The sequence below is a fragment of the Panicum hallii genome, chromosome 2 (genome assembly GCF_002211085.1).
Source record: "Panicum hallii strain FIL2 chromosome 2, PHallii_v3.1, whole genome shotgun sequence".
Taxonomy (NCBI): domain Eukaryota; kingdom Viridiplantae; phylum Streptophyta; class Magnoliopsida; order Poales; family Poaceae; genus Panicum; species Panicum hallii.
The window spans coordinates 42523393-42550515 of NC_038043.1; the positions used below are offsets into that span (position 1 = coordinate 42523393).

General features: G+C 46.2%; 4 protein-coding genes across 4 annotated transcripts; 3 read left to right on the forward strand and 1 right to left on the reverse strand.

The window, feature by feature from the left end:
* The first annotated feature begins 2300 nt into the window (after positions 1-2300).
* On the forward strand, positions 2301-11204 carry LOC112881873 (DNA mismatch repair protein MSH6). The gene is made up of 21 exons (XM_025946772.1): positions 2301-3380; positions 3465-3561; positions 3803-3905; positions 3992-4045; positions 4126-4200; positions 4320-4388; positions 4464-4547; positions 4746-4943; positions 5087-5589; positions 5667-5796; positions 6625-6716; positions 6915-7096; positions 7289-7491; positions 7584-7685; positions 8443-8605; positions 9203-9492; positions 9571-9708; positions 9795-9874; positions 9989-10085; positions 10176-10305; positions 10435-11204. Exons 1-21 carry the CDS (start codon positions 2471-2473, stop codon positions 10680-10682), a joined length of 3948 nt encoding a protein of 1315 aa, XP_025802557.1. The 5' UTR covers positions 2301-2470; the 3' UTR covers positions 10683-11204.
* A 192-nt stretch (positions 11205-11396) lies between these two features.
* On the forward strand, positions 11397-12633 carry LOC112883002. The gene is made up of 3 exons (XM_025948213.1): positions 11397-11835; positions 11933-12014; positions 12094-12633. Exons 1-3 carry the CDS (start codon positions 11575-11577, stop codon positions 12267-12269), a joined length of 519 nt encoding a protein of 172 aa, XP_025803998.1. The 5' UTR covers positions 11397-11574; the 3' UTR covers positions 12270-12633.
* A 182-nt stretch (positions 12634-12815) lies between these two features.
* On the reverse strand, positions 12816-15911 carry LOC112883001 (dihydrolipoyllysine-residue acetyltransferase component 4 of pyruvate dehydrogenase complex, chloroplastic-like). The gene is made up of 6 exons (XM_025948212.1): positions 14748-15911; positions 14453-14644; positions 14259-14346; positions 14109-14179; positions 13946-14029; positions 12816-13168 (listed from the first exon to the last, which is right to left on the reverse strand). The coding sequence occupies exons 1-6, from the start codon at positions 15603-15605 to the stop codon at positions 13064-13066; spliced, it is 1398 nt and encodes a 465-aa protein (XP_025803997.1). The 5' UTR covers positions 15606-15911; the 3' UTR covers positions 12816-13063.
* A 3715-nt stretch (positions 15912-19626) lies between these two features.
* LOC112882614 (putative receptor-like protein kinase At4g00960) lies at positions 19627-25372 on the forward strand. The gene is made up of 3 exons (XM_025947704.1): positions 19627-20326; positions 24218-24633; positions 24727-25372. Exons 1-3 carry the CDS (start codon positions 19879-19881, stop codon positions 25129-25131), a joined length of 1269 nt encoding a protein of 422 aa, XP_025803489.1. The 5' UTR covers positions 19627-19878; the 3' UTR covers positions 25132-25372.
* Positions 25373-27123: the final 1751 nt, after the last annotated feature.

The following is a 27123-nucleotide window of genomic DNA, read 5'->3' on the forward strand; positions in this document are numbered from 1 at the left end:
TTTTACACGAGGCAAATGTTACATCCACACTTTTTACCAACTCGTTACATCCACATCTATTTCGCCAAATACATGCTCACAATAGATGTGGGAGTGTGATACAATGTTCATGCCTTCACGAGATCTTGGGATTGATTATAATTGAATGTGAAGATTTCATTCAACACATACATGCTCATTCAACTTGATGTCAACTGTAACTTGGTGTCATGGCGGCGGTGTAGAGTTATAAAGTTTGTGTGGTTGTGCGCTACTTATTATTAAACGGACGGTACAGTGGTGTGGTGTGCTGAGTGTTTTGGCATTACAATGTTGGTGTGACTTTTTCTCTATTTGTTAAGTTATCTCGTCTAAATTTATATTTTTCTTCATATATAATCGGCAAACTTTCTTATCTCGTCCACTTAAGAAAAAATTATCGTTACATCGGACTAAGATTAAATTTTCATCATTATACATCAAAGTATTAAATATGGCTACGTTGTTTAGATGTGTGACATTACATAGTGTTTGTTTCTGCTTATATGGATCTCGCTTTTATGAGAATCATGATTCTATGATAAGCCAGTTGTCTAGAGAATCAGCTGTCTAGATAAGCTGGGTGTTTGACAATTTTGATTATTTTAAGTTGATTCTCTAAGTTGAGTGATAAAATATATGAAGTGCCCCTTAAGCTAATGATATCTCATTTTTTATTGAATACAAGCAGGACTTAATAATTCTTATATTCTTGAGTATCTTGACTACATAATTATATTATAATAATATCAAATATAAGTTAAATGTAAGTTAAGGTCATAAATATACCAAAAGATAGACCAGCACTAATTTCTAAATTCTGAGTACACTAAATCATGAAACCATAGCGGTAGCGGTAGCATCACGCAATGCACCCATATCCACGTCATCTCTGGTAGCACTCCCATCGTCTATGTTAGCTTGAGTTGGATGAAGACTTGCATTTTGAACATTTCATTCAAAATCCGAGTCTTCCAAGACATCAACCCTAATGAAATTGTGAAGGGTCATACAAGCAATAATAATCTGAGTCTTCTAAGACATCATCCCATTTTGCCGCAAACATTCCTAACTTTTCCATCTAAAAATACATGGACTATTATTCAAAAAAATGTACTAACAACTAACAGAACCTCGAAAATGAATCCTATGGATATACCAGCAACTTGCAACAATCCATCCATGTAGCAAAACAAGCATATGCAACAATCTATTGAGCAACATGGCAAGCAAAATGGCATATCCTCCACTAGACATTCATCCAGTGAATAGTACAAGAGGAAGGGAACTTACAACCCCTTGTAGTGGCGCAGCTCCGGTCTCGGCGTTGCTCTGGTCAGGGGGACGGAAGAGGCGGCGGCGCCGCTCTAGGTCAACGAGGGCAGGGCGCGCGAATCAGGCGGCGGCGGCGGTGCCGCTCCAGGCTAACATCACTGCTCCGGAGGGGGAAGGTAGGGGCGGTGGCGCAGCTATGCTCGGGGGGTGGGGCAGGGGCGTCGTCACGGATCCGGGGCGCAGACGGAAGGGGCGGCGTGATTCGTGGCAACGGCGCACAATAGGGTGAGGGAAGGAGGCGACGGGTGCGGAGGGAGGATCGTGGGAGGCGGGGGAGGGCGGGGGCGCCGGATCCTGAGCAGGAGGCGCCGCAGGGGGAGGGGCGGCGAGGAGGGGGTGTAGGGTGAGAGGGGTGTCGGGGAGAGAAGGCGGAGGGTAGGCGAGGAAAAAGACCCTCACTTACTAGGTACGCGAGGTCGGAGATGCGTCCGAGAAAATCGAGATTCATGTTGTATTGGTGATTCTCAACTAAGCGACTTTTCAAATAGAGCAGTTCAATTGATACTCTATTCTTATGATAATGGTACTAAAATATTTGTTGTTCTGGTTTCTCATTTTGGATCATCATCTTTTGGGTTTTTAGTTACTGTAGTTTCTATGTACTAGTTCTGTATTTTCTAACACATAGAACTTTATTACGGAGGTGTAGCATCGCATTTTAACAGGACCTCAATCTGAATTCTGAAAGGAGGACCTCAATCTCGAAACAGAGAACTTCTAATACGACCTCGTGAATAGAATTTCCAAAAATAGAACCCTGACCAGTGGCCCCGAGAGGCCCACGGAAACGCCGAACAGGACCCACCTGTAAGCGCCCGGTGACCACCACCCGCACGGAGCTCCTCAATCCCCAGTTCCCCACGCTCCGCCGCCGCACTCGCCGCGACTCCGGTGGCCGCTGACGTGTCACCCCGCTCCTTCCCTGTTCCCTCCCCTCCCCACCCCCGCCGCCTCCGTTTCCCGCCACTTCTCCGCGCCATTTCCCCCTCCCACCCGTCTCCTTCTCTCCCAGCTCCCACTCCTACTAATCCCCTCCCGCGAGCAATTCCCCCGCAAAACGCCAAAACCCTAAACCCTCGGAGAAGGGGAGAAGCCATTCCTTCACCCCCATTCCGCAATGGCGTCGCGCCGAGCCAGCAACGGCCGCTCGCCGCTCGTGCGGAAGCAGAGCCAGATCACCGCCTTCTTCTCCTCCTCCCCCACTCCCTCACCCTCCCCGTCCACGCCGAACAACGGCGCGTTCAAGCCCTCGCCGTCGCCGCTGAATCCCAGGGCGGCGCGGAGGTCCACGCTCGCCGCGGCCTCCCCTTCCCCTCACAAGCAGCCGCCGCCGCCGGCGGCGCGGGAAGAGAAGAGGGCGAAGAGGGATAAGAAGGAGCGGGATGCTGCTGCCCCGGTGGCTGCGGCTGCGGCGCCGGCGGCGGAGGTGGTGGGGAGGCGGCTGCGGGTGTACTGGCCGCTGGATGACGCGTGGTACGAGGGGAGGGTGGATGCCTACGACGCGGGCTCCCGCAAGCACCGGGTGAAGTACGACGACGGCGAGGAGGAGCAGGTCGACCTCGGGAAGGAGCGGTTCGAGTGGGCCGCCACGGGTGAGGAGTCCACCCCGCTGCCGGCAAGGAAGCTGCGGCGGCTCCGGCGGATGTCGGATACCGCGGTGGCGAAATCGCCGGGTCTGGCGGAGGATGAGGAGGATAGCGGAGGGGATTCCACTGAGGACGAGGACTGGAAGAGGGATACTGTAGCGGAGGATGTTTCGGAGGAGGTGGAACTAGAGGAGGAGGAGGAGGAGGAGGAGGAGGTTGCGGTGAGGTCACGAAAGGGGAAGACGAGGAACTCCTTGCCGGTGTCAGGTTCAACGCCATTGACACTGGGCTCTGGCTTGACATCAGCGTCGGGGTCAACAATTTCGAAGAAGAGGAAAAAGGTGGATGTGGGTTCATTGGATTGTGCTAAGAAGTTCAGCTTTGAAGCAGTTAATACCACTGGAAAAGTTGACCCAGAAGTGCCGCTGAGCTGTGGCCGGAGTAAGCAGTGGAATCTCAACTCTAAACTGTTGATGAGTTTGAGTTTGGCTGTTCTCTTTGTGATATAGGTTGTTATTGTTACAGAGGAGCAAACTACAGGGAATGCTAACACTGCTCTTACTGGGGAGGCAGCTGAGCGCTTTGGACAGCGCGATGTGGAAAAGTTCAAATTCCTTGGAGAGTGAGTGCTTTTCGATTGCTAGATGTATTTGTTTCACATTGTTATACTAATGTGTTATTTTAGTATACATTTTTCAAATGCATCAAGTAGAAACTTTATTGCCTTGTCTTATTTCTCTTTCGTCCAAAGAAGCATGCTTCTATTTCATCTCATCCTCATAAAAAAACAAAGAATTAAAATGCTTACCTTAATCTTTAGGGTCTATCAATTTTCTTAGCTGTAACAAAATTTTCAACTGTAGAGGGCGCAAAGATGCAAAAGGCAGACGCCCTGGAAGCCCAGGCTACGATCCAAGAACACTTTTATTGCCTTCCCAGTTCTTGAAGAGTTTGACAGGAGGACAGGTATAAGTTCATGTTAATAATACACCTCATTTTTTGTGGCGCTATCTTTATCGATGCTAACTGATATTGTTGGTAATGATAAATAGAGACAATGGTGGGAATTCAAATCACAACACATGGATAAGGTTCTGTTCTTCAAGGTACATTTATATTTTTGCACTGCTCATTGAGCACTTAAGTGAAGCCTATCATTTAATGATTATAATATGAATTTGAATAGATGGGCAAATTCTATGAACTATTTGAGATGGATGCACATGTTGGGGCAAAGGACCTTGATCTTCAGTACATGAAGGCAAGAACATCTCCTTATGTTTATGCTTACTGATACCTCTGCTATTACTCAGCAATCCAGCTAGCCTTTTCTCCTATTACCCAAAACCTATTGTTTATTTGTCAATCATGTTATCTTAGGGTGAACAACCTCACTGTGGATTCCCGGAGAAGAATTTATCAGTGAATTTGGAGAAATTAGCTAAGAAGGTCAGAACTTGCTTATGTTATGTTCCTAATTTAATTTCACATAACTGCATTTTAGTAATAACGACCACTACACAGGGTTATCGAGTTCTGGTTGTGGAGCAGACTGAAACACCTGAGCAACTTGAACTTCGGCGTAAGGCAATGGGTATAAAGGACAAGGTATGCTTAGATTCCATGGTGTCAATCAAAGTCATCTCTTGTGTTGAGGCAACTTCCAAATGTGATAATATCAAAGTTGTCTGCTAAATGTAGGCTGCAAACTTTAGCAACATTTCATTCCTTTGTTTTATTCTACAATTTCAAAACTTCTTAGATGTGAGTAACATCGCAATATTTAGCATGCTTTACTCTCTGAAGGTTGTCAGGCGTGAAATATGTGCAATGGTCACAAAAGGGACACTGACAGAAGGAGAGCACCTATTGGCAAACCCAGATCCATCATATCTCCTGTCTGTCACTGAAAGTCTCCAACAAAGTTCAAACAAGAGTCAAGACACTTGTACCATTGGTGTTTGCATAGTCGATGTTTCGACAAGCAAATTTATTGTAGGACAGGTTGGTGTTTACAAGTTACAAGATCCTGGCTCATTTCCATTTGCATTGAACTGTAGGAAATTATTATCAAACTAGGCAAATTTATCAAGAGGCGAATTTTGAACTATGTAGCCGCTTACACTTTGTATCTGTTGTTTTTACAGTTCCAAGACGACCCAGAGCGCCATGGATTATGTTCAATTTTGTCTGAAATGAGGCCTGTGGAAATCATCAAGCCTGGTAAAATGCTGAGTCCAGAAACTGAGAAGGCATTAAAGAACAACACAAGAGAGCCTTTAATAAATGAGTTGCTTCCATCCACGGAATTCTGGGATGCAGAAAAGACTATTAATGAGATAAAGAAGTACTACAGCTCAGCAGATAAACAAAACAATGTGGAGGATGTACAAGACAGTCTAGACTCTCTGCCTAACTTATTAAGTGAATTAATTGGAGCAGGTGATAAAACATATGCACTGTCTGCTCTAGGAGGTTCCTTATTTTATTTAAGACAAACCCTTCTGGATGAGAAAATAGTTCCATGTGCTGAGTTTGAGCCCCTTGCATGCTTGGGGTTCAACAATATCCGAAAGCATATGATACTTGATTCAGCAGCGCTCGAAAATCTAGAACTTTTAGAAAATATCACAACTGGTGGCTTGTCAGGGTAATGCTTGCTTCAAACCTTTTGTTTTCTATAATAATCAAATTCTGGTGTCTTAAGTACTAATACGTATCCTTCAGGACCCTGTATGCACAATTGAACCATTGTGTTACTGGTTTTGGAAAGAGGCTGCTTAAACGGTGGATTGCAAGGCCATTGTATGATCGCAGAGAAATACTACGACGTCAAAGCGCTATTGCTACTTTCAAGGTTTCTGTTTTATAAAACTATATTCCTAAAATTATGGGTGCCATCTTGCCTAGTAGGGTAGTATTCATTAATCCAAAACATTAGGATAAAATGAGCATCATAAACACCAAATTATCTTTGTTTTCTTTTTGCTGTTCACAACGGAAAAAATTAAGTCATGTGAACTTCGGGAAATATCTCTAGCAGTTACTATTATTTGTTTTTCTTTGTATATAAATGATTCTGCCTTAGAATGAGCACTATTGCTTCTTTGGGAGTGAATAGATGCACTTCATCATTCTCTCAGTATAGTCATAACTGCTAATCGGCTTCTATATTTTCTGCAATTTTTTCTGATAATTTCTGAGAATTATTAGAAAATGACATTATTTCATATATTTCAGTATGCCATTTTTTATTTCGAACTTGTCTGTTGCTGTTTAAAGCTAACTAAAAACAGGGTATGAAATGCTTAATTTTTTCCATCTGCATAGATTTGCTTATCAGTTCACTTTGTTCATGACTTAAAGAACTACCTGGGACTATACTACATGATTCACCTTAGTCATTGATGCGAGAGGGCCGAGGAGATTCCTCAATGGGTTCTATTATTTCTATAGTTGTGCTGTTTTACATGTATTTATAGTGGGAACATGTGCAGATTCCTATATTTTGAACTGTGCCATAGATTACGAATGGTCAAAGGAAAACTCCAGAGATTTCAAACTGATGTTTAACACGTGCCGTGTTATGCTGATCTTACATCTGTTTGTACTGTACCGCAGCATATAGCTTTATTTTCATGTTTCCTATGATTTTGCATCATCGCTTGAATTTTCTTCTTTTCAGGGAGTTGGTCACGATTATGCTGCCCAGTTTCGTAAGGATTTGTCTAGGCTCCCTGACATGGAACGCTTGCTTGCACGTCTTTTCTCTAGCTGGTAATTTAGTATATTATATGGTATATTATATTAGTAGATATACGATACAACAAACTGGATTGTCATGCCTTTTGGTACCTGTCAACTGTTTCTTTGTGTTTACCTTCAGAATACTCTGTTGCTTTTCTACTTTGGGATCTTTCAAATCTTTTGGCTCTTTATCTAACCTGAATGGCTCATGCTACACTTTCTCTGCAGTGATGGAAACAAGAGAAGTTCATCAATCGTTCTTTATGAAGATGCATCAAAGAGACTGCTTCAACAGTTTACTGCTGCTCTTCGTGGTTGCCAGCAGATGTTCCATGCATGTTCTTTGATTAGTACATTGATATGCACAGAGGATTCTGTGGATTCTCAACTAAATGATTTGCTCTCACCAGGTAGAATAACAGCTTTCTTCAATACTCTACAACACATGTCCATTTCTAAATGCATCTTCTCATTACTTTTCTTGATACACCCATATGTTCCTCCTTTTGTCTTCTTTTCTATTTTCCTTTTTTGGTTCCATTATTTTACTATAATGGCATTTGAAGCATTAGGTAACCCTTGCAAGCGGCAACTTTTTACAGGCAAAGGGCTACCAAATGTATCATCTATTTTAGACCGATTCAGAGATGCATTTGATTGGTCAGAAGCAGATCGCAACGGTCGGATCATTCCTCTTGAAGGTTGTGATCCTGAATATGATGCCACTTGCAATGCAATACAGGAGATTGGATCCAGTCTAAAAGAATACCTGAAGGAGCAACGGAAACTTTTGAGATGTGCATCGGTAGTGCTGCACCTTGCTTCTTTTTCAAGCTTTGCATCATTTAATAGTATCTTTGCCAATTGCTAATATATATATAAAAACTATGACTTCAGGTTACTTATGTTAATGTTGGAAAAGATATGTACCTAATTGAAGTGCCTGAGAGCTTGGGAGGTTCTGTTCCAGGGAATTATCAGTTGCAGTCTACAAAAAAGGTAATAATGTTTTTTCCTCTCTTGTATTTAAATGTAAATAAGTGCATAACTATATATGTGAGTTCCTACTGATTCATATGTTTGGTTTATGTAATATATATCTAGTCCTTGTTTTACAAATATGTACCTCACACTAATACTGTGTAATTTAAGTTACATTGAATTGTAATGTGAGATAATAATGGAGGTGTGTAGTCAATTGGACATTTGTCAGTGTCTTTAGTTCAAGGTGTTAATGATGCTTTCTGATAAACTTAAAGGGTAAACACAAAATGTTTAGTTTCAACTTTGTTGTGCCCTTGTGCGTAAACTAGGGTAAACATCATGGTCACGTCTCAAAGTTTTTGCAACTTTGTTGTGCTATTATGCGTAAACTAGGGTTAACAGCATGGTCATGCCTCAAAGTTTAGTCCTGTATCAATTTTCGGCTTTAGATGGACTTTGAACAATTTGCTTGGGGTTGGTTCTGATATTTATGTTTCTTCTGGCAACTGATCTGGGAAATTCCTTTAGTAATGCTGACTAGAGACGAGCCTTCAAAACAAGCTCATTTTAATTGACTCAGATTCTCAGTATTGACTGTTTATCATCTATTGCTGGATTCCTTTGTTTCCTCTCTTTCATTAAATTACTGCGCATTTCTTTCACTTTACCTGAACACATATGGCAGATTTATTGGCAAGCTTATAGATGTTTCACTTAAACTTAGATCTATGTTAATCATTGAAGTCTTAATACATTTAAATGTTCCATCCAGGGTTTCTATAGGTACTGGACGCCAGAACTGAAAGAACTAATATCAGAACTTTCAAAAGCTGAGGCAGAGAAAGAATCAAAATTGAAAGGCATTCTTCAGAATCTGATTCAGCTATTTGTGGAGCATCACAGCGAGTGGAGGCAACTGGTTTCTGTTGTTGCTGGTAACACCTCATTGGACATTAGTTTCTTTTCTTGCACTATAGTCTATACCAGTTTTAGTTTACCTTAGGTTACCAATATTCCTAGTGTTCTATGATATTCCCTCCTAATTGCTCTCTATCGTTTACTGTACTCCGGGTCGCTATGATTTTTTTCCCCTCAAATGCACATGAGATCTGTTTATCATTTCATCAAGAAGCTATGATATTACTTAGAATACTGAGAATGTTTGGTACTGTTTTTTTTTACTGAATATCTAGCTGCAAGGTTGCTAGACTATTTAAGTTTAGAGGAATTTATTGAAAATGGGTTACTATTTTTGCATAGACCAACTGATTACCTGCCAAGTATATCTTGTTTTTCCTTCTTTGGAAAAGTGTGTGTTTGCGTGATCTACTAGAAGGAATCTTGATTGACAAGAGTAAACAAGTAACAGTAATGTTGGTTAATGACTAAATATTACACAGTTTGTCAGGTGATGCATGACTAGTAAAGAATTGTTATCATGCTAGTTTACTTCTAACAGAGATGCGTAGACACGTATGCCTTGTGTTGGTAAATTTTCTACTCTAAATGCTGCGCTTGATTTTATCATGCAGAGCTTGATGTCTTAATAAGTCTTGCTATTGCAACTACTTATTTTGAGGGACCAAGTTGCTGTCCAACTATCAAAGAATCAAATGGCCCAGATGATACTCCTACTTTCCATGCCAGAAATCTTGGACATCCCATTCTACGAAGTGATTCCTTGGGCAAGGGTTCTTTTGTACCGAATGATATTAAGATAGGCGGGCCAGGGAATTCCAGCTTTATTGTTCTTACTGGTCCAAATATGGGTGGTAAATCAACTCTTTTGCGCCAAGTTTGTCTTACCATTATATTGGCTCAGGTAATCCACCGTCTTTATCTCTCGTTCTGTCAGGTGTCATCATTGCTTGTTCAGGACTGACTTCGTGTTGTTTGCCAGATTGGAGCAGATGTTCCTGCAGAAAACCTTGAACTTTCTCTTGTTGACCGAATCTTTGTTCGAATGGGAGCAAGGGATCATATTATGGCCAGCCAAAGTACATTCTTGGTGGAGCTCATGGAAACTGCCTCGGTGCTTGTAAGTTCTTCCTTCAAGATATGATGATGTGTATTATTTTTAGAATTGTGTGTTTTCTCATCGTTTTTTTTTTAATTTTGCTTCAGTCATCAGCTACCAAGAACTCTTTTGTGGCTTTAGATGAGCTTGGGCGGGGTACATCAACTTCTGATGGACAAGCTATCGCGTAAGTTGAATTACAGATCATAACATTGATTTGTTTGTGTACTCCTTATATCTGTTCATTCTGTTGTAGTCTCATTTATCTGTAATGCTCACTGACTTGCTCTTACTATAACAGGGCCTCTGTTCTGGAATATCTAGTCCATCAGGTGCAGTGTCTAGGCTTGTTTTCTACACACTACCATAGGTTAGCAGTGGAACACAAGGATACCAAGGTAACAATACATACCTTTTTCTTTTTGTTCTTCTTTAATCCAACCTTATCCAATGTCATAACATGCATATATGAATATTGCACATCACAGGTATCGCTGTGTCATATGGCATGCGAGGTAGGCAAGGGAGAAGGAGGTCTGGAAGAAGTGACTTTCCTTTATAGATTAACAGCTGGTGCATGCCCCAAAAGCTACGGTGTAAATGTTGCTCGATTGGCAGGTTATTTCCAAGCTAATATGTTCATTCTCAACACGGATTTTGCTCAAAATTCAAATGCTCCTTTTCCCAAGGCCTTACTATGTTAGCATATACTACCATGCTCATGTTGTCTTCATCCCTGATACTCAGGAATACCTGCTTCGGTGCTTCTAAGGGCAAACGAGAAGTCAAGTGACTTTGAGGCCAATTACGGGAAGCGATGCCGTATGACCAAAGATAAGCATGATGCCAGTTCACAGCGTGAAGATAAGTTTTCTGCCATCAGGGATGTGTTACGCATTGTGAAGGCATGGCCTCATCCTGATGATCAGGCAGCGAGTATAAGCATGATTCATGAAGCGCAGAAGCTTGCCAAGGTGCTGGCTGTGGAAGGTTAAAAAATTATTGCATGACCTGTTCGCTTAGTGGAGATTGCCTCATTTTGCTACCTTGGTGGCTTTGTTTTGTTGGATTGCTGTCATGTTGAGAGCGCTGTGTTGGCACAGGTTTAGTAAAGCTCATTGTGGAATCGTCATGGTTCAAGCCCGTGTAAAGAATTGGGCCATGAACCATATATGGAGACGATTCAACGTCGTCCACGTAGCTTTACTATCCCGTCCAACAATTTTCTGCGCTCTCTGATTCTCCTAAGAGAAGCCCAAGGATGGTCACCTGTACTGGATTGTGATGTGTTAGGCCACTGTATGATTAGAGGATAGATGGCTCAAAATCTGAGCTGCGTAAAAACTTCCGAGATTGTAACTAGAGTAGAGATGGTTCCATGAAAGGTGTATAGGGGAACGGAAATCATGAACTGCTCTTGCAAGCCAATTCAGGCTTAGCTGCTTCCATGCCTGTACTTTGTGGATGGACTTTTGGTCCTTTGGGCGGTGTTCTGATGGCGTGCATTTTGTTGGAAATTCTGTACTTGGTCGAAATTTGATCCAGAATCCAAACTTTCCAAAAAGATACCCTCGATCCAAACAGTCCCTTTGATTTGTAAGCTATTCATTATGGCCATAGTCGTACCACAGGACTTTGCAAAATACTAAACCGGAGATCAAACTGCCATGCCAGGTGAATCTGAGTATACAAAAATCTGAAAGCATACAAGCATCCATCCATGCCTACCGGTCCTGGGTCCAAATCAACGTGCCAAAGAGGCAAAGAGCAAGCAGCCGGAACAAAAGCTGTGTGGAAGCGAAAAGGACACCGCATCGAAGCCCAGCCTGCGCTGCCCCAGAATCTGATTCCCAGAACGCACACCGGTCGAGCCCACACGGGATTGGAATGGACCGAGCAAGTGACTCGACCATAAAGAGGCTCAACCCACAAGTTTTAAGCAAAACAAAGCACAAAAAGCAAGAATCATGCCACGCTTCTCACGCTAATCCCCTGCTTTTAACTGCCCTTGACACACACAGCCCTCGCTCTCACTGGCCCTCTCTCACTCTGCACCTCTCTCCGGTCAGGTCGAACCCGCCGTGCCGCCGCCGCCGCGGTCGCCGGGCTGAGAAGTGCTCCTCCTCCTCCTCCTCCATGGACTACAGGGTAAGTGCCACTGCCATTTCTGTGGCTGCCAGTTCGAGCAGAGTGTTTCTTCAAACCTGGAAGGCGGTGACGTGTCTGCTCATGCTGTGACTTGCAGTACTACTGCATGACCCTGAGGATGAACATCGACTGCAACGGGTGCTACCAGAGGATCCGAAGGGCGCTCCTCCAGATCCGAGGTAGACACGCGCAATCGCTCTGGATTTTTTTTTGGTCTGATGAAGAGTCCCTTCCCCGACCTGAAAACGTTCTGTGCAGAGCTGGAGGGCCACCAGATCGACAAGAAGCACGGCCGGGTGATGGTGTGCGGCGCCTTCAGCCCGCAGGACGTGGCCATCAAGATCAGGAAGCGGACCAACCGCCGCGTCGAGATCCTCGACGTCAGCGAGGCCGCGCCGGCCGCCCAAGACGGCGGCCCAGGCCACATGCCCTGAAGGAGCTAGCTGCTAGCTAGCGTCTCTTAAGCAGCCGCGCCACCGTCATAGGTGCTCATCTACGACTCGAACCTTTAGTTCTGGTAGGAGTGGCAGCGGAAACCTTTGGAGCGAGACCTGCCATTCTTCTCGCAGCACCAGTGTGTACCTAGTTGAACGTGTGTGGCTGACTGGCTGTCGTAATTTACCTTCTTGTAACTTAGGAACCCTGCATCATTTTGTTCTGTAAGGCTTGTTAACGTAGCCAGAAAATTTCAGTATTTCAGTTCAGTCACAACTTAAGGTGGCCATACCAGCACTATTTTCACAATGGTTGTAGATGACCATTCTAAAATTCCACCATAAATCAGGAGTTTACAGACCATTTGACGCGACCAGAGAGGGAGAGGCTATGCTCTTCCCCGTCTATATTTGCTTTAACCTTTGCTCAAAACAATAAGGATTTGCTTTATCCAATTTCTTGCCAATCAGTACGGTCCAAGCCAGGATAGTGTGACAATAGAAGCCGTCTTGCACTTTATTTAGAGAAATTTATTAGCCGCTCTGTAGTGTGCATACTATTTATTATTTCTTGAATCAGGATCTGCATCCAAGAAAAAGGTATACCCAAATTGATAACACACAGGTCCATGATTTGGAAGTGTATACAAACTAGAAACAAAGTTCTCTGTTGAAACAAAATTAAGTAGTGGCTCATTATTCTTCTTTTAATACCTACATAGCATTATTATTTACTGGCATTGTCTCCCAATTAGGAATCAAAGAAATCATACAACCGTCATATGGGACTTTCTTTACAATGTGAGGCCTTCAGGATCCTCAACAATCTTTGCAAACGTCTGCAGGAATGCTGCCAAATCAGCACCGTAGATAATCCTGTGATCAGCAGTAACGTTCACCTGGAAATGTAAGGATTAACTAGATTAAATTCATGAGCAGCGTCTCTGCAAGACAAATTGGTTGCTACTATAGAACATTTCAGCTTTTTGTTTTTCTTGAAGAAACTTTTTTGTTGTTTTGTGAATACGATGGTGTGGCAATGTGGATGAATGTTTATAGGTCTTAAGTGATAGTAGTTCTTATTATCAAAATAAATTTTCATAACACATTATGGGAGGTTATTAGTGTGTATATTAAGGAATCAGGAGTCAGCACATACTTATGACAGCCAAAAAGAATTCATTAGTACTGAACAAGAATGCTGAGCATTGTAATGCTCATCACTAATAGTACCTGAAACTGCAGTTAGTCAGCACCCTATGCCTCTTACATTGAGGCGCAGTTTTTTTTTCTTTTTTAGGGCAACATTCAGGCGCAGTTATGCAGCTCCTTATCACACTAAGTTCATATTATGAACTATCACATAAAAATGATATTGTGAAATAGCTTTCACTTACATGTCCTAAGAATGAATAAATACATTGATCACACAAATTTTGGTTTGGGATTTTAGCTAGATGTTTAATATCTTGCTATGCTATCGCCAAAACAAATTTAGTGACACTTAACTGTAGGTTAGCTATGGTAGATACAATGAAACACACTTCAAAATTACATGCGCTAGGGCACACACATATTGATCTTCACAATTGCATATATAGGACAGCAGACTAAACAAAAGTCAATAATCAGAGCTTCTTCGCACACAAATTATATGGATATGAGAACAAACTAACCAGCATTTCACTCTTGATACTGAAGAAACCATCCTTATCAGCCACCACAGTAGGTTTTGATGTTCCAACAGCCATGATAGCTCCCTGCACCAAGCCATTACATATAATCAATCTTATTCTAACATTTCATAAATACAATACCACTAGCATTTCATAACCTTACCTGACCAGCTGGAAGGATTGCATCAAATCTATCCACCCCAAACATACCCAAATTGGACAGCGTAAATGTCCCTACACATCATCAGTTCTTTAGGTAAACAAAGTTTTCAGGAACAGCGAACATTAGCACTGCACTCAAAACATTCGATACCTGAGTTGTATTCATTTGGTTGTAGTTGCTTGGTGCGTGCCTTCTTGAGCAGAACTCTCCACTTTTGTGCAAGCAGATATATATCCAACTGCCATGTAATTTTTGGAGCTATTCAATAAAAATATAAGATGCACTCGCATGCTAAAATCCTACATTGCTTAACAGACAAAGCAGCTATTTCAATAAGCACGAACCTTATCAGCATCCTCCAGGACAGGCGTAAGAAGACCACCCTCGAGTGCAACAGCCACTCCAATGTTCACATTAGTGTTGTAGCTAAAGCTCTTTCCATCTCTGCAGCTAGCATTTACAGCAGGGTGCTGGGTTAGCGCCATGGCTGCTGCCTTCACCAGCAGCACTGTCTTTGTAACCCCCTTCGACTTAACCTACCAAAACCATTTCAATCCGACAATCACTAAACACATGAACAATTGAGCAGCATCTCAAGGTGAAATTCAACGCTGTGAACAAGATCAATAGAAATGGTACCTTTTCATAGAGAGCGTCCAGCTTATCAGTGGTCATGGAGTAGCCAACCCGGAACGTTGGCACTGACAAGCTCTCCACCATGTTCCTGCTCACCGCCGCCTGCATTGTTGTGAACGGCACCACCCTGCCACCGGGCAGTGGTGGCAGCACTGCACCCGAGGCCATCGGAGGCGCAGGGCGAACAGCGGCAGGGGGTGCGGGTGGAGGTGGAGGTGGAGGTGGAGCGACCTTTGGCTTCGGATTGATGCCAGCAGCTGCCTGAATGTCAGCCGCCGTGACGCGCCCGTGTGGTCCCGTACCGACAACAGCGGCGATGTCCACCCTGTGCTGCTTCGCGAGCTTCTTGGCGTAAGGCGTCGCAATGCCTTTTGTCGCTGGAGCCGCCACTGGCGCTGGAGGAGGTGGCGCCCGGGCGGCAGCGGCAACGGCATGGGGTGGATGGGGTTCCCGGCTCGGCCCCTGGGAGAGGGCCTGGGCGCGCGCCTGCGCCAGCGCGACCTCCTCCTCGGACTCGGCGAGGAGGGCGATGGGGGCTCCCACGGGCGCGGTCCCGCCGGCCGGGACGAGGACGGCTGCGACGATTCCGTCGTGGAACGTCTCCACGTCCATGTCGGCCTTGTCGGACTCGACGACCACCACGGGGTCGCCCTTGGCGACGCGGTCCCCCTCGGCGGCGGTCCAGGAGACGATCTTCCCCTCCGTCATCGTCGAGCTCAGCGCCGGCATGAAAATCTCCCGCACCTTCGCCCGCACTACAGCCACCCTCCGCCGCCGCGGTGGCGCCCCCGCGGCAGCAGCAAGGCGCGCCCGCCCCGGGACGGTGTGGAGGGAGAGGGAGGGGGAAGCCAGTGACGCCATGATCCGCGGGGGGATTGGTCCCCGAAGAAACGAACCACTTCTGAGGAGTCAGGACTCGGGAGGGGCGGGGAGAACGCGGGGGCGGCGGAATCCGGCGACCCGCGCGGCGGCTGCGGCGGCGGCGCGAGGTGGGGAGACGAACCGGAGCGTTAGGTGAAGGCGGAACCCACTGCCATGTGGGACCTGGGTGCCAGTCAGGTGATCCTACGCGACGCTTGGCATCTCTGGCGTCAGTGCGATCGCGATCCAAGTCTTTCAAGTCTTGTCTGGACCGTCCGATCGACAATCCGCGGCGAAGACGGTCGGGGGCCCTGCTGTACCTATTTTTTGTAAGCGGACCGGGGCTGGTAATCGTAATGGACGGGACCGGAATCATGTACGCCGTATGCGGCTCATGGGCTTCTTCCGCAGCGAAGGTGAGGTTGCACACACCCACACACAAGCATGGCAAGTTGTAGTGTATACAAAATACAGTTACGTGCGCACACTCACTACTATTGAGATATGTTTCATGTTCAATAATTTTGTAGACGACTACAGAAGAATAATAGAAATAGGGGAAAAGAAAAAATAACAAACACGGAACTCCAACAACAACCATGCTTAAAACAACGACAACAATAACTTAGGTTAAGGGTGCAATACTCCTTCGCAAACTGGTTTCCTCTTGATAAAGATAGATATCTTCCTTAATCAGGAAGCCATGTCTACATCTTTCTTGGATTCTTGTTAAAAAATTTGTCGATTGTGCTCCTTCCAGATATTCCACCAAAGATAAAGCATTAGACCGTCAAATAAGGTTTTTTTTCTTATTAGAATCCCTTTTCCACCATCGGTAGATTGTGCTCGTTGAATTATTTGGTAGCATTTGTTGAAGATCGAACTAGCTGATTACCTGTGTTCAGACTGCACAGGGTAATCCTTGCAAAGAAAAGTAGGCAATCAGATGTGGAATTGTACAAATTGTACAATAGGTCATGTGGTCATCCTCTTCTCTTTAAATTATCTACAGTGAGTATCTTCCGTTGGAGAAGGATCTAGGCAAAAAGCTCAAAGCTCATTATATCCTAATTATTTTCTTATAATTATAAGCCATGACAATAGCCTTCGTAATCAGTGCATTTATTTACTTGCTTATATCATGGATCTGCCCTCTTGTTCTGCGGATTCAACCGTCTCTCGTCCAACCGATGAGCTGATTGTTGTGATGATATATTGGTATCTCGTCTGGTGCAAAGGATATAAGAAATATTTAGTTAATTGATACTCCATCCGTTCCGAATTGTAGATTGTTTTGATAAATTTAGATGCATAATTTTCACTATATATCTAGACATTATATTTATCTAGGTGCATAACAAAATCTATGTATCTAGATTTGCCAAAACAACCTACAATTTAAAATGGAGGGAGTATCAGATTGTTGTGATTGCATATCAGTATAGAGCCAACCTTTGTTTATGCATGCATTTCGGTTCATTAGAACCTACTACTGCTGCAACAATGTCGACGAACTAAATTATACCTGTCAAAGCTAGGCGTGGTAACAGATCATGACTCTAATACTTTCTTCATAATCCAATTTGGTCCTCAAAATTATATAAGCTTAGAACCCGATCTTTTATGACCTGACCATTAGGTTATCTAAGGTAAAATTTTAAGGTCATGTACTACCACAACTAACGACAATTCAAAAAAGATAGATGATGGAGTACATTCCTATTTCTTAGACCCTCTTTGGATTCTCCGGCAGGAAGTAATAATCCCTAAGGAAGCTAAAGCAAGACCTAATTGAAAATGAATCGAATTATTAATTGTATCATAAAGGCCTTTATGCCCACGTCCTAATCAACCTCCCAGCTAAGGATCCTCCAGCTAATTTAAACTACGTAATTCTATTAGCTAGTTAAACCCAGCTAATCCCAGCTTAAAACATAGAAAGACCTTGTTATTCTCGATCGTTCTATCAAATTTCCCTAGCTGGACTGGTGGTAAAAAAAGAAGAGCCGCATGGTCCATCCATGTTAATGATATGGATCCAGTTAATGACTAACAAACTAATATTTAGCTAGCTAATATAAACTATTATCAATTAGCTAGCTAATCATTAGCCGGGAAGGATCCAAACGGGGTCTTAGATTAGTTTAATTTTATTACTTATAACTCCCGGAGGAAGATGCAATATCATTTCCAATAATTCACACAGACAGATGCGGATCTAGCTACTTGAATATAGGACCAGAGCATACTACCTTAGTGGTGCTTGGACAAGAAACAGTATCGTCATCTTGACCTTCAGAATCCTGTAGGCTTGCTGTTTAACAACCGTTTAGGTTTCCATGATTAACAACTGTCTCAAATTGTGCATAATTGGGCCTGAAAGTGATGTGCATGTAGCTTTTCTGCTAATTACCCATTGTGGTTTAGTGGAATATAAGCTTAGTCATCTGTACCTTTCGGTTCGTCGTCAAACATCTAATCCCCATTGTTGTCTTCGCATCATCGCAGTACTAATTTAGGCTTCTTCTTCTTCCTATAAACAGAACACGGCTTCTTGAGAAGAAATGTCTCCCCGGCATCATTTGGCAGGCGTCATCGTACTTGGATCGACCAAGTGTAGGTAAAATGCATGCTGACCTCGCAGCGGTGAACTCTTTTGGATCTGGCGGCAATGCCATGGCGAGGCAAGGCACCTGGCACCCATCATGATCGAAAGGAAAAGAAGCCTTCGGATACTTCCCCGGGCACGAGGCAACCCCGGTGGCTTGCAACGAACAAGCAAGCAGTGGTGGGGCATCCACGTGCGAGACGACCCCGTGCGGAAGTCAAAGTCCTGCCTAGCGAGGACTGGTCCATTTCACAGAAAAAAAATGTGCGCGTCTCTCTCTTTCTGACCTGGTGCCCTGCCCCCGCCGAACTGTCTGACAGGTACGTCCGCCGTGATGTGATCTTGAACCACGCTGACGAGATTTGGCTACGCGAACATGCAATCCCCTGCTCCAAATTCGCGCTGCGTCTTCCTAATTCAGACGCAGATTGGTGGACGAGCCGTTCGGCGATCTGCTACGAGCTGCGAAACGCGGCCTCATGGTGGATCGCACGGTTCGCCACAGCTCCAGCTGCTCGGTCCGTGCTGCGCTTTCTCCGGTCGCTTCATAGTAGTAGAAAAAATTGATGTACGGTCCGTGACTACAGTACGGCTGTATGAGGCGAGCTGGAATTCTGGGTCGTGTCATCAGTTTCAGGCCACGTTCGGTTACGCATTGATTTATTCCGGGCTGGGAATAATGAGTATAATAAAAGATATATGATAGGTACAACAAGAGAGATTAGAATTTAGATCAGAGTTTATTCCAAGAAAAAGTAGTTATAACAAAATAAACTTAGAGGGTGTTTCGCAGGACTCCTCACGAGGAGCTCCAAAGTATGAGCCGGAGCTGTTTTGGAGGAGCCATAAATTGTAAATTATGGCTCCTCCAAAACGGCTCTGGCTTTTCTATTTTCTGTTCTATTTTTTATTAAAAACCAGTCCCGGAAGCTGGAGCCATTAGAAAACCCTGCCAAAAACAGGCGAAAGAAGGGACCGGGATTGCCCAACCAATCCGGTGGGAACAGGGGAACGTACGTGGGCGGTGGGCCAGGCCAGCCACGAGCCCATGCCGTGACGATTCCACTGCAGCCAGGCCTTGCGTTCCAACAGCAAAGGAAGGGAGAAGCGCCGGGGGACGAGGACGGCGTCGCGCCGTTTCCTCGCGGTTTCCCGGCCCCCACACGAGCCGAGCCGAGTCGCGGGCGAGGCCGGACCGGACCTGCACGGCTGCACCCTGTTCCAAATTCGCGCCCACGGACGGCACGGGCCGCGCGGGCGGTCTCCGTCTCTCTCCGCTCTCCCTCCCGGTGGAACCCACGCGAGCGCGCCGGCGTGCGGGGGCGGAACCCCGGCGCCCGTCAACGCGCAGTCGCCCGGACTATCCCCGTATCCCGCCGCGGCCACGACAAGGACGGCTCTGAACACTAGTCGCTTGACCCCTCCCTCCCTCGCGGCCGCGCTCCTCGACTCCCCGACGCAAAATCCACCCCGTGGGCTAGCCGCCGCAGCCGCCCGCCGGGATAGCTAGGCAGCCAGCAGCTAGCGCACGCGCTCCCCTCGCCTCGCCTGCCTCCCCAAACCCAACTCCACCCCCGTCCCCCTCGCGCGCCGCATCACCCACCGCCCCTCCCGCGGCGGCGTCGTCCAGCCCCGCCCCGGGCGCTGGCCGACGAGGCCGGCGGCATGAAGCCGCGGGAGCTCCTGGAGCGCCTGGCGCGGCCCTTCTCCTCGCGCCGCTCCTCCTCCGAGTCCCGCCGCGAGAAGGAGGAGGAGGCGGACCTGGAGGCGATCGCGGCGCGGGAGCAGCGCGCGTTCCCGTACGAGGCCCTGGCGGCGGCGACGCGGGGATTCTCGGAGAAGAACCGGCTGGGCCAGGGCGGGTTCGGCCCCGTCTACCGGGGCCGCCTCGAGGACGGCCGCGAGGTCGCCGTGAAGTGCCTCGGCGCCGGGTCGCGGCAGGGCGCGCGGGAGTTCCGGAACGAGGCCACGCTGCTGTCGCGGGTGCAGCACCGGAACGTCGTCAACCTCATCGGCTACTGCGCGCGCGGCGCCGAGGACAAGCTGCTCGTCTACGAGTACGTGCCCAACGAGAGCCTCGACAAGATCCTCTTCCCCCCCGCCTCCGGCCACTGTGAGTCCACCATGCCCGCTCCATCGATTGCTCCCCTGAATTTGCTTCTGACTTTTCGCCATTAGCTAACTAGCCAATTGCTCGATCGACCGGTCCAAATTCGCACGATCTAGATAGTGCAGTAGTACTCGTGATTTCCGTGTTCGTACGATCAGACGCCGGAGATTGTATGTGATCAAATCCGGGATCGGTTGCTGCAATCCGTGTGCTTGGATTGAAACAAACGGCGGCCGATGCAGGCGGTTGGTGGGGTGGGGGATATTTTCGTCGCAGGGCATCGATGCGACAGGGAAAAGTCGCTGTACTGTTCCCTACGGCTCATGCCGGCGTGGTTAATTGGTTGGACAAACTACTGAGATGACGCGCGAGTGACCCATTCATCCCTAGCTTGCGTGAATGGGAGGCCTCTTTCACCAAGAAAGCACAAAACTACGCTAGCAAAATAAGGGCCGCGTGCATTCGTACTACTAGGTACTGAGGTTAGGGAACCATCCACAACAAAGCCAAATAAAGCATATTATCCTAGTTCGTTCAAACCTCAAACTCGAGAGATTTAGACCTTTAGTTCCCACCCTGTAAACGCAAAAAACTGTAAACGCAAAATTTTCAAAGAAATCTTGCTAATTTGAAGTACTAAATGAAATCTATTTACAAAACTTTTTGCATGGATGGGCTGTAAATCGCGAGACGAATCTAATAAGCCTACTTAATCCATATTTTGCAACAGTGATGCTACAGTAACCATCCGCTAATTATTGCTTAATCATGGATTAATTAGCATCATTAGATTCGTCTCGCGATTTACAACCCATCTGTGCAAAAAGTTTTGTAAATAGACTTCATTTAATACATCAAATTAGCAAGATTTCTTTGCAAAAAGTTTTTTGCGTTTACACCTACGGGAACTAAACAGGCCCTTATATTGTTTTGTGCGATGATTGCGTCGCAGAATTTGTTTATCATTAGAAGAATGCATGGCTGCTTCCAGGTTGACTAGATTGAGACATGCGTTGAGGTAAGGTAGGTAGCATAGCAATGTGTTGGCCGATGGATCCTATCCCCTGCGCCACCAAGCTACACGAACAGAGTTTCAGGCCGCCGGCAGGGCACCGGTTTCTATTCTCTATTATAATCTTTTAAAAAAGATTATTATATTATAGTACACTATAGAGCACCCTGGATTTTGGCCCTCAACGTTTTCGGATCTAGGAGTAGATAAACACGATCAGGAATTAGGCCGGCTCATTTTGTCATATATATGCGGCGCAGAGATCTTTGCTCATTGTTTTCCTCTGCGCACGGGTGTCTGAATTCTGAAAAGTCCAATGCTGATGCTGTTGGACAACGCGTTGCCATTGCTACCATTTTGGAAGCAGGGCTGCACGACAACAGCGCAGTCCTCGGCGCACGCATCACAGGCAGATCTGTACGGGTCAACCGGCCATCAGTGACCGGCAACCGAATTCATGATGATCCATGAACATCGGTCGAAACTTGTGCTGGTGCATGGTGATCGTGTAGGGCGGCCGAACGGGCGTACCAGTCTTCCCTTTGCAACGCCTGGTCAGCGGTACAGTTCAGTAGTCTCTGGCCTAGCCGTGCGACAGGTTGGTTGTGGCGACCACTATCTGTGCAGGGCCGGTTGGCTTCCGATCAGCAATCCTTGTCATCATCTTATTGATTCTTCGCTCACTTTATCCGTCCACATTTTGCTCTGACCACCGCGCCAAGCTGTTCACATTTCGCAGCAGCCATCAACGCGAGTGGATGACGTAAGACATGGCAGCGATCTGTTAGCTAACATTAACGTGTCAGCAGAGCCGATATCTCCCATGAATGTGTGTCGTACGAGAAGGCATGACCGAACGGTTGCTGCTGCTAGTTCAGATTCCAGATTTACGGACCGAACGGTCGTCCCATGAATGTGTGCCGTACCAGAAGGCATGACCGACCACATGCGTCTTGAAAACAACGAGGCGATGAGGTTTGGTAGTGCCAGGCTGCCAGCAAGCTGCAACCCGGACCGCTGGACAGACGTGGTTGCGAGGGAGGTCAGGCCGCCGATATTATGCTGTCATTCCACAAACACAAACCACACTGCACTCGTATGAGGCACATTTTTCTAGTCCAAACTTCAACCTGGGTTGTTCAAATTGTTTGATCCGATGATTGCGCCCTAGAAGAATCCATGTGCCAGCCAATGAGGTAAGGTAATGTAGCACAGATCTGTTGCTCAATGCCTCGATGGATTCACTGTTGCTCCTTGTTTCCCTTTGCTACCGTTGGTCAAACAGTGCATGCATGCATGCATCACAGATCTCCATTGGTCAATGGGCAATAACTTGCCAGCCGCCGAATTCATCAGCCCGGCTCCTCCCTTGGCAACGCCTGGTCAACTGAACAGTACAGTGTCCTTTGACCTACAGTAACCAAACTTGTTGGCTGCTGCGACAAGCAGCACAGTACTACTAGTAGTTGGCTTCCGATAAGCAATCCTTGCCATCATCTTGTGATTCTCCCCCATCTCGTCCACGTTTTGCTCAGACTGCCTCACAAATCTGTTCACAATGGTCTCTGCCTCTACGGTGGCATTTTGATCATTTTCCCCTTTTATTTCACTTTGCGCTTTCTCTTCTTCCAGAAAGTACGCTAGTTAGAAATCTTCCAAAGTGCTGCTGCTTGCTTGCACTGACTTGCAGCATGTCATGCTTGACGCGATCGTGATGGCATGCACACGCACCGTTTGTCTGCGTGTGTCGCTAGAGGGCAAAGCCATTTTATAGCAATTGGGTCGCTGGTCAAAGTTCGTTCGGAGGTTAGAATAATACGGTGTAGGCAGTGGGAGAGATTTGGTTCGACGACATCTCGTCCCCAGCGAGGACGATGGGTGGCCAACTAGTTTTTGTACCAACAAACTTTCTGCCAGTAACAGAACAAAGATCAGCTTTCTGCCAGTGTTGTGGCGACCTGGAGCAAAAGTGAATACCATCGGATTTGCTAGGACCAATTGCCTTGACCTAGCCAAGCACGCGCGTGCTTTCCCTCTTTGTGCTGGTCAAATTCCTTGCTGGCATTACAATAATCGGCGGTTGCCTAGACTTGTGGCGCTACTTCGTTGGTTCCAGTGTTCCAGAAGCACTGTGGGTGCACACTGGGTCACTGGATTATGAGGGACTTAATTTGTTGGACAGTGCACGCGGTCGTGCTTCAGATTGGTTACCCCATCCGTATCGTGCTTGACTCGTCGTAGCCGTGTCCGTGTGCACGCGCTTCCTCCTTTTTTGTTTTTTTTTTAAATTTCCCTTTCCTTCCTTCAGCTGGTCGATCCATGACCATGCGACGACGTCAGACACGTCGCCGTCTCCCGTCTGATCCGATGCCTCCTAGTCATGGCGGACCGAGAAAGTACCGGGAAAACAAGAGGGTGTGGGTCAGGGGCCCTCACAGAAGACGGAAGCTTAGCTCTGCTTTGCCTTTATCTTTTCTTTTTTCTATTGGACACGTGCTTTCTCTGTGGATCCTCCGTGCACGTAATCTTCGTTGGACGAGCATGGTTGCTCTGACTATGAATTTCGCAGTACGTGCAACATTTTTTTTTTGGTGGTGTTGTTTGGGAGGAGCATGAATCGTTTGGTTTCTGTATAGCCTGACGTAGGCCGGCCGGGTTGAATTTCAACATGGACCGAAATGCTCCCTGTACGGCCCAGCCATTGCCGTGCATGCCATTTCTGTGATACGCAGAGAACACACTTACTCTGTTCCTGTGAAAGGTTATCTTGATTTCTGTCACTGGCTCACTGCTGTTTCTGATTCGAGTTCCTTATTTGCATTCGTTCCGCTGTTCGTATGTGGCTCTGACACGGCTCGGTCTTCTTGTCGTGCAATGCCCAGCCAGCAGCAACAGCCACCGGTTGCGGCGCGCGGAGCTGACCTGGGCGCGGCGGCACGAGGTGGTGGTGGGCGTGGCGCGGGGCCTGCTGTACCTCCACGAGGACGCGCACACGCCCATCATCCACCGCGACATCAAGGCCAGCAACATCCTCCTCGACGAGCGGTGGGTGCCCAAGATCGCCGACTTCGGCATGGCCCGTCTCTTCCCGGAGGCCGGCGACGGCCGCTCCCGCGTCCACACCCGCGTCGCCGGCACCAACGGCTACATGGCGCCCGAGTACCTCATGCACGGCGACCTCTCCACCAAGGCCGACGTCTTCAGCTTCGGCGTCGTCGTCCTCGAGATCGTCTCCGGCCGCAAGAACTCCGCCTTCATCCCGCCCCCCGACTCCGAGGCTGACAGCCTCCTTGAATACGTACGTATGTGCGATGCCAAAGCACGCGTCTGCTCCTCCTGCTCTTCCTCGTCCTCCCTGTTGAGTTAACTCACATGTACCTGTGTTTTGCAGGCGTGGAGGCTGTACAAGAAGGGTCGGAGCCTGGAGTTGCTTGACCCTGCCGCTAAGGCGTCGGCGGTGCCGGAGCAGGTGGAGCTGTGCGTGCGCATCGGGCTGCTGTGCGTGCAGGCCGACCCGCGGCTGCGGCCGGACATGAAGCGCGTGGTGATCATCCTGTCCAAGAAGCAGAGCACGCTCGAGGAGCCGACGAGGCCGGGGATGCCGGGGTCACGGTACCGGCGGAGGCCCCACGGCCTGCGCGGCTCGCACTACTCCGCCGGGTCGTCGTCCGGCACCAGCTCGCCGTCCACGTCCGCGACGTCGCACGCGTCAGCGTCGAACGCGATGACGACGTCGAGCACGCACACCATGAGGAGCCATGGCGGCCTGCCCTCGCACCGAGAAGAGCAGGGGTAGCAGCAGCAGGGCGCGCGAGCCCAACTGTACATTTGTCAATTCTTCCCCTCCATTTATTTCGTGCTGACATTGTAGAGCAGGTATAGATGGCATGATTGTTTTGCTAGCGGGTAGGATCTAGTGATTGGATTTCATTAGGATACTGGTTAAGATGAGAATGAAACTATTGATCGATCCAACCGTGGTAGATTCAGGAATTGTTCATAGAAAAATGAGGAATTCCGTGTTTGTTCTCTCCAAATTTCTCCGCGTCATCATTAAGTCGAATGTTTTTTGTTTGGAAAACACAGTAGCGTCGGGCCTGTAGGTAGGAAGGTTGAGTACGGCGGCCTCGAGTCTGGGAATCCGGGGACTCTTTAAAATTTCCTTGATTGATTCCTCGAGCCGGGTTGTGATTCGCCGAAATTCCCATTATTACACTTTAGTAAATTTAAACGAGTGAGGCCTCTTGAGAATATTCTTCCCCTTCTACGGTTCAGAGCTGCGACACATGAGCGATTTCCAATTCATCCGCCTCCTCATCTCTAGTGCCGTCGCCGGCGTAGGGAGGACGGGGATCGGACGGATTGGCGGCAGAATAGTTTAGTTCCTATTAAAGTACTCCCTCCATCTAAAAAAAGAGTGCAACTTTTATTTTCCATGAAGTCAAATAATTTTAAATTTAACCAAATTTGTAAAAAAATTACTAACATCTACTACCTCCCTCTCAAAATATAGCTACTTCTAGCTTTCAAATTTTATCTCATAATATAGCTACTTTGAGTTCCCAAGTGGGTTTTTTATAAGAAGTCTAAAATATCCCTCCTTACATGCAAATTAATTATAGCATACAGATTTGCATGCAAGCTAAATAGGAAAACTATAATTATTCTCTTAATTAGTGCATGATAACTAAGGCTATTCATAATGGGAGTTTCATGGGGTGTTTTATGGCATTAATTAGCCTGCCACATCAGCAATTTGGATGACATGGCACATCATTTAAGAAGTAAGAGTTTCATGAGGATAAAACTATGTTAACCTATTTCCAAGAACTTGGAAACCATGTGAAACCTCCATTGAGAGTGTTTTGTTTCATATTCACACAATTGAATAAATCCTATTGGTTATTTATTTGCAGCATTTAAGTAGTATGTTGGCATATGAAATAGTGAGATGAAACTATCTATTGAGAGAGGGTGTTTCATCCTTCTACAAAGTTAATGTGGCATTCTTGGAAACATGGACATGAAACCCCATTGTAATTAGCCTAAAGAAGGGTAATATAGACTTTTATTTTTCATCCTTAATCTGTCTGAAAAATTGTAGAAGTAGCTATATTATGGGACAAGGGAGAAGTATATCTCTAAATAGATTTAGTATGAAAATATATTATATGATTAATCTAATGATAATTTTAAGAGTTGTATTTTTTTTAGGGTGGAGGGAATAGTTTGGTTTTCTTGTGGCTGCGGCTCTAGTAGATAGTGGTAACAATATATTATTATCTCAACATTGTATTTCTGTTCCATTTATTTGATATGATAAATTATCTGTAGGATCCTTCACTGTTATATCCTATAAAATAGAACAGCTTGGATTCACAACTATTTGAGAGATGCCTGAATTAGCTTGTTATATGCAGCTCTGCACTCCATCATGCTTCTGCGTGGATCTAATCGTTATTACTAATGCCACAGTAAGGAAGCAAAAAAAATTAGCAAATGTGAACAGATAGCCAACAACATGAACAGTTAAAACAAAACAGTGCAGAAGAAAAAGATGCTGAATTAACCTGACTGGGTTGCTGGAACTGAATCACTTACCTGATGGACGGAAGGGAGTGAATCTTCTCAGAGCTCGGAATTACGATCTTATCCTGGTTGGCGTCTTGCTTTTGCAATAAGGCTGGATCAGAAATCCCCCAAAAATAAATCCTAGGCGGAGTTTCTTACTGCAAATCTTACGGGATTGATGTTTGCATGGCTACGGAGGTTTGAGAGAATGCCAAGG

Bases quoted from the DNA above. Each gene is read 5' to 3' on its own strand.
- LOC112883002 (XM_025948213.1), top strand. From the start codon at position 11,575: ATGGACCGAGCAAGTGACTCGACCATAAAGAGGCTCAACCCACAAGTT. The intron at 11,836-11,932 runs GTAAGTGCCACT...TGTGACTTGCAG, and splicing joins CCTCCTCCATGGACTACAGG to TACTACTGCATGACCCTGAG. The intron at 12,015-12,093 runs GTAGACACGCGC...CGTTCTGTGCAG, and splicing joins GGCGCTCCTCCAGATCCGAG to AGCTGGAGGGCCACCAGATC.
- LOC112882614 (XM_025947704.1), top strand. From the start codon at position 19,879: ATGAAGCCGCGGGAGCTCCTGGAGCGCCTGGCGCGGCCCTTCTCCTCG. The intron at 20,327-24,217 runs GTGAGTCCACCA...TGCAATGCCCAG, and splicing joins CCCCCCCGCCTCCGGCCACT to CCAGCAGCAACAGCCACCGG. The intron at 24,634-24,726 runs GTACGTATGTGC...TGTGTTTTGCAG, and splicing joins CTGACAGCCTCCTTGAATAC to GCGTGGAGGCTGTACAAGAA.
- LOC112883001 (XM_025948212.1), bottom strand. From the start codon at position 15,605: ATGGCGTCACTGGCTTCCCCCTCCCTCTCCCTCCACACCGTCCCGGGG. The intron at 14,645-14,747 runs GTACCATTTCTA...TGGTTTTGGTAG, and splicing joins TGGACGCTCTCTATGAAAAG to GTTAAGTCGAAGGGGGTTAC. The intron at 13,169-13,945 runs GTTAGTTTGTTC...TTACATTTCCAG, and splicing joins GTATCAAGAGTGAAATGCTG to GTGAACGTTACTGCTGATCA.
- LOC112881873 (XM_025946772.1), top strand. From the start codon at position 2,471: ATGGCGTCGCGCCGAGCCAGCAACGGCCGCTCGCCGCTCGTGCGGAAG. The intron at 3,906-3,991 runs GTATAAGTTCAT...AATGATAAATAG, and splicing joins AGAGTTTGACAGGAGGACAG to AGACAATGGTGGGAATTCAA. The intron at 4,201-4,319 runs GCAAGAACATCT...ATGTTATCTTAG, and splicing joins TTGATCTTCAGTACATGAAG to GGTGAACAACCTCACTGTGG.